Raw genomic sequence first — 6,483 nt, forward strand, 5'->3', positions numbered from 1 at the left:
GCCTCACGGTCTTAAATGAAGAATTGTCGCCAGGATTTTAAAAAAATTAACACATTTTAAAAAGACATAACCTTCACATGCCCTTACTGGTTGCTTATAAACAATATGGACGGAATGGTTTGTTATTTTACCTTGTATGAATCCGTCTTCTCCACTGTCCACACCACGCCGCCGCCCGTTCATTTCGCCATATGCATGTTGTCTTCGCCAAATTCCACACGCCAGGAAACAAACATTTTCTCAGCAAGCCACCAAGATATGTCAGTTTAAATCCACCGGGGTATCATCCCAACATTGTGCTTCAAGCGTATGGAAAAGATTCTACGGAAAAAAAACAGCAAAATAAGCCGAAAAGTTGCAAACAAAGTAGAAGAAAACTCCACGCCATTCCCTGTCATACAACAACAGCAGTACCAGTTTAGACCATACCAAATGTGTTTTAACACGGGGGTGTACAAATTGCCACATCTAATTTTTGATATCAATTTCTATTCATACGTCGACAAGTACATTTTATCACCAGGTTTAATAAAAATCTCTCAAAAATAATCGTTATGGTAGTCACCTTCTTATTTCAGACTGTTTGCATACGCTTCAAACATATCGTCTATCTTGGCATGTCTCCCATAAAAAGTTATCAGTTGGACCGATCCAGCTCAACCAATGACACGCGTCCGTGTGCCTCATTAATTCAGCTTTTTTGACGGTCCTTTTTTAGCGTCCTCTGTCTCTCAGTTTGCAAACTGCAGCATTGCGCACCTTTGCGTGGATAGGATACACCAAGCAGGTCGCGTGGAGCCTCCTTGTGCAGACCAAACCAAATGGCATCGGAAAGGACAGTGTGGTGTGTCTAACCATATTTTGGCTGCAAAGAAGGGCGTTAACGAAAGTCAAATTGGATTTTAGATCGACAAACGGTTATACTGTGATGTATTCACTAAAACTGGGTAACCAGGGTATAGGAGATGTCAAGGTTGACCTTTAGGGTCCTCGGGTCACCTCGGAAGGTCACTGCTATATCCTGGTTATCCAGCTTAAAACCATATAGCACAGTACAACCGATTGTCGATCTAAAAAAAAGTAAAGTAAAGTAGGCATCCTCAATTGAGGTGAAGCATAATGCTTTTTCAAATAGCTAGTGGTAGTGCAATGCGGCTTCGCCACGCCTCGCGTTTTTGGCCAAGCACACCGGGTCATCCCTACTCTTCTCGATAAGTGTGTTGTGTTCTTTTACGTGCAGAGGTTTGACGCCCTAAAGCTGCCTCATACACGGGGCCGCCGTCTTTACGTCCCCATCCGATAGGACGATGCGCATCTTTTCCAGTCATGTCCAGGCCCGGGCGCGAACTCGGGCCGCTGGATCCACGGAATTTGAACCAGATGTGGTGAGAGGAAGAGTGCGCAGACCTCTACACCACGCAATGAATTCCTCCTGAAATCGATTACTCCTTTTTTTACACCAAGCAGGTCGTGCAGAGCCTCCTTGGGTAAACCTAATCAAATGATACATGTATTTGAAAGGAGACACATCAGGGCTCTGAATACTTTTGGAAACCGATGGTGCCCGCAAACTGTGTTTACCGTGACATTTCCTTCGCTTTGAGGAGGACAACCTTTCCAGTGATCTTCGGATGTGAAGGAACAACCATCATCCTTTAAATTGGGAAATTCTTTACCCACCATCTGTTTTCAAAAGTGTTCCGAGTCCTGATGTGTCTCCTTTCCGATGCCACTTGGTGTGGTTTACCCAAGGAAGCTCTACAACACCAGCTTGGTGTATCCTATCCTTGCAGCGGTGCGGTTGATCACGGTTCGCAATGCTGCAGTTGGCGAGCTGAGACATAGGGGGCGCTAAAACATGACCGTGAAAGAAGCTGAATTAATGAGGCACATAGTGCACGGACTGAAGAGTGGCATCCGTAGGTTGTAATCCTTAAAACTCCTGATAGAATTGACGGATTTTGTTGATTCAAAGCCCAAAACGCAGAGAATAATATGGGCAATCAATATAATGTATTACACAAGACCCTTTAAATACCTGATTTTGTAAAGTAAACAATAGATTTTGTACCCAAATTGCCCCCAAAAACGGACTTAAAAGATTCATAACTTCTTATAAATGCGAAATATCGAAGAAAAACATATTTTCTTGTGATTCCTGTGGTTTCTTTTCCTTACAAACTGATTCTTACCGAAAATTATCGATGTTTGAAATAATTTTGTACCAGTTCTTTGAATTAAGTCCCAAAAAGTGAGGTCCATTTTAATGACGTCATTTGGTCACGTGATTATAGTAGGGAAGCTGCTCATGGAAGTTAGTTATCATAGCTTATAATAAATTTTGGCTACTACAGATACAAAAGATCCATGATAGCACTTGTCCCTCACGGTGGTACCAAAAACCTGTTTGGCCCATGGACTTAAAAGGTCATGTCCCTCATTTCTATTACTAGGTACTCATTTGTGAGGAAATAGGTGTAAAGCGCCTTTCTTCTTCAGATTTCGTGCACAGCTTCATTTAGTTGAAGGCTCCGGCACGGTTTGGAGGGTCCAGGTACTTAGGGGGGGGGGGGGGGGGCTGTGTTTGTTGTGGTTTGTTTTTGGGTTTCCTTTCCCAAGGAAGGTTTGTTTTGGCTTCATAGGCCATACCTATGGGCTTAACATAACGAGGCACACGGACGCGTGTAGTGGTGCCTTGCATCAACATGCATGTAAAGTTGGAGAGTTGTCAGCGCAGTTTGGCAATTCCAAAAGATCTGGAAGCATCAGCACCACATGTTTGCCAAGTGACAACACTGTAAGACTCCCCGTTTGTAAATGATAGCGTTTATCGTGTCACTCCTTTGAAGCCTCTTCTCGAACTCGCCGCGCGCGGTACAATGACGCTACCCTTATTCAGCGGAATAAAGTAGAACTGAAACTAAGCCTTCAACTTTGTTATGTCGATGTTGATTGGTCCACTAAAATGAATTGACCAATTGGTGTAGACTTATGTTTGGTCTGCGGGAGTATAACTTAGTAACCAGAATATATCCCTGATGACCAATGGGTAAGTCCAATTGATTTCTAATCATAATCATAATCATTGGATTTCTGTAATGTCTCTTTTGATTGGTTAGAGTAACATTGCCTCTGGCCAAGTCTGTGATGCTGGCATTTATATATTTAGCTGCTAGAGGTTGCTCTTAGATATCCAATGTAGAATTGAATTGGAATATTACACGTTGTGGCGTTCTTTTTTAATCCGCCTGGTGACGCCCTTGATCTGCAGCGAAAAATTGGCGATCATTGATCTTACCTGATTATAGCCGTTGAATTGTTTACTTATCACCTCCGTGGTCTTTCACATCTTCTTCTTTGAGTTTGGCATTCTATACATTTGTATCCGTTTTCCGAAATATGTTTTTGCAATTTACGGCATGCTCATTTTGTAGCTGCTTTGCACAATTTACAATATGGTAGAAACCTTTTCTTTGGAAATGAACGAAAATTGATGTCAACCATATAATCAAATCAAAATGACCTTATAATAAACAACTAACGTTACTTGGATAGGTTTTAAAGAAATTGTTATTCCTGGTAAAGGGTGAACCAAACACCTTACCTCATACAACAAACAAACAAATAATTACTTTGTGTCCTACGGACTCTTGTTTTGTCTATAATGATTGTAATGCTGAATAAAGGACTTGTGGGCTGCGATACATGTTTCAAATTTGAAAATGTAGGTGTCTTTTTTTGCCCGCGCGCATTAGATTTGGAATCTGAAGAGGATGTCACCCAGAAAGTTTACTTGCTGTGGCCTAATGGTAAATACCGTGATTTTCACTCCTTACATCTGCTTGGAGATGACGTCAACGTTTATCAGGGCATAGTACTGGTCGGACAAGTTCGACAATGGGGGAGACAGGGCAGAGGTCAGAGTACTAGTAGGGCGGGTAGAACATTAAATTATCAAAACAACAGAACTTCCTGTTGCAACTGCTTGATTTCAGGGACGCAGTAGCAGGTCATCTCGTCGAAGTTTGGTAAGTTGGAGAGCTAGAATAGTGTTTCCTATCACAATGTTACAAAAACAACCAAGGGAAAACCGGTTGCCCCGAAAACTGCATGCCCTTGAATGGCCTGACACGTTTTGGCCTGACACGTTTTCTAAAGGCTCGAGCATATTTGTCATACGATTTTTTTGTCGCAGGATTTTGGCATTTCAGCGAGGCTACGACTGTCGACAGGCATCTTCTACAACTTTGTTCGCGACAGGACGGTCGTCGAAATTTGTATGACACATGTTAGCTGCCCCAAAGCTGCCCTCGGTTTTCTGATGGGCGTTGAATGTGCCTAATCAAAGCGTGCATCGAACAAAAAGAATTAACACCACGGCATGTACAAGACTCTTGTCCATGTACTTAGGTTTTGCAAATGGTAACATGAGCTAGGTTCTCAGTACAGTAGTTCTTCTTTTACGGCTGTTACTGATATTCTCACTCACGGCATACTCTTGAAACTGAAAATAAACGTTCCATTTTGTGTTGAACAGGTCCATTTACCGACCGGAGAAGAAATATACTGACTTTCTACTATGTTTCTACTACGGGTACAGAGGGGCAGGCTACGGTCCTTCTTTTGGGGCACATTGTTTGTCTCCGTAATCGCAACCATATCTACAGTGTTCTACGGAAGACATACTAAGCTAGAAAAGATGCTGGCAATATCAAAGACTGTGATATCTCAGAAGACGCCCGGTGACGGTGATTCTCAAGCTCTACCTCGGCACGAATCACCCGGAAGGAATCATGTTGCTGAAACACCTAGAGATTGCAGCCCTAGAAATAACTTCATCTTTATCAAGATTCAGAAGACAGGGTCCTCAACAGTCACTAATGTCCTACAGCGATACGCTATAGACCACGAACTCACGGTTATGGTACCGACTTGTACAATGTGCGCTCTCAGTTGGCCCACTTACCCCGAACCTGAAATGTACCACCAGTCGAAGGACGGAAAGTACAACGCTCTCGTCCACCACACGAGGTACAACAAAACCTGGATGGAGTCCATGTTCCCTCCCGACACTGCCTACATAACTTTAATGAGAGAACCGTTCAGTCATCTGAAGTCAGTGTTTAATTACTACCATCTCAGTGGAAAGCTGATTCAGAGAAATGAAAGGAGATCTACTAGAGACGGAAATATCATTCAAATGTTTCTAAAAAGCCCCTTCGAGCACAGATATGTCATAGGTTACAAACATTGCGAGGTTACTTTCGAAAGGACGAGAAATTTCCAAGCCTTTGACTTAGGGTATAAGTTGGAGTGGGCAGAAGACGCGGGAAGAGCAGAGAGGTTTCTTGCTGACATAGAACGAGACTTTACATTGGTCATGGTCTTAGAACACTTGGACGAATCGCTAGTGCTGTTACGGAGGCTGATGTGTTGGGAAATGAAGGATATTCTCTACGATAAAAACCAGCCAAAGAAGCAGCGTTCCTACCCGTACAAAGATTACAACCCTTCGGACGAAGAGCGTTCTAATCATAAAGATTTCAACAAAGTGGACTACATGCTGTATGAATACTTTAACACGTCGTTGTGGAGCAAGATAACTTCTGAAGGACCGGCGTTCTTTGCCGAACTAGAGTACTACAAGCAACTGAATGATAACATCAGTAATCACTGTTCTGATAAGCAGGTGAAGAAAGAAAGAATGGTAGTTCCCTCGTCTAAATGGGGTGCAGAATTTCATATAAATGGCGCATTTTGTTACCGTTTGAGGACGAAGCGAACGAAACTGTTGGATGGGGCGCTACGCGCGCATTTGATAAAAAGCGAGAGAAAGCATGTGTACGGTAGGTGTAAACCTCAGGACCAGTACGTCATGCTGAAAAGCAACGCTGGTAATGTTGTAGGAAATTAACGTTTCTTCAAGCTCAATAAGAATTTACCCAAGACCATACCAATTCGATTTCGTGATTTTTGGATTGCCTCTGGGCACATATTTAACTCAAAATCCTTATATTTTGGTATCAACAGTCGAAGAAAGGTTCAAATTCTATTGAAATATCTTTATCTGTGAATTGTTGAAAGTGTGTTTTATGGATTTGCTCCTTCTTTATAAGTTGAGGCATGGAGGTCTATCACGGATGTATGATGGGAGATCCGAGAAAAATGTTGCTCTGGGGTGATCAAGATTAAACTGAATATTAACAATAAGATGAAAAAATAAAAGAAATGGCCAGAAGGCATATGTACGTCTTGCTAGGTATGATAGTCGAAAGGAAATAGATGATTGATTATGTATGCAGTTGTGGCATATGATATTGTTCTCTTTGTCGCTAACAGTCTGTTGCATTTTAGATTGAACGTGCTTTCAATGTTCGATTGTAACTTATAGATGCGTTTAGTACACATGAAGTTGTTAGCTGTACAGTACAGTGTTTTTAGTAAACCTATCTACAAAATCAGTCTATACTATGCAGACGTGTC

General features: G+C 42.1%; 1 protein-coding gene across 1 annotated transcript; it reads left to right on the top strand.

Moving 5' to 3' along the window:
• The first annotated feature begins 3,922 nt into the window (after positions 1–3,922).
• On the top strand, positions 3,923–6,466 carry LOC136420353 (galactose-3-O-sulfotransferase 2-like). The gene is made up of 2 exons (XM_066407211.1): positions 3,923–4,028; positions 4,538–6,466. The coding sequence occupies exon 2, from the start codon at positions 4,580–4,582 to the stop codon at positions 5,912–5,914; it is 1,335 nt and encodes a 444-aa protein (XP_066263308.1). The 5' UTR covers positions 3,923–4,028; positions 4,538–4,579; the 3' UTR covers positions 5,915–6,466.
• The last annotated feature ends 17 nt before the right edge of the window (positions 6,467–6,483 follow it).

Source organism: Branchiostoma lanceolatum, chromosome 15, assembly GCF_035083965.1.
Source record: "Branchiostoma lanceolatum isolate klBraLanc5 chromosome 15, klBraLanc5.hap2, whole genome shotgun sequence".
Classification (NCBI taxonomy): domain Eukaryota; kingdom Metazoa; phylum Chordata; class Leptocardii; order Amphioxiformes; family Branchiostomatidae; genus Branchiostoma; species Branchiostoma lanceolatum.

Bases quoted from the DNA above. Each gene is read 5' to 3' on its own strand.
- LOC136420353 (XM_066407211.1), top strand. From the start codon at position 4,580: ATGTTTCTACTACGGGTACAGAGGGGCAGGCTACGGTCCTTCTTTTGG.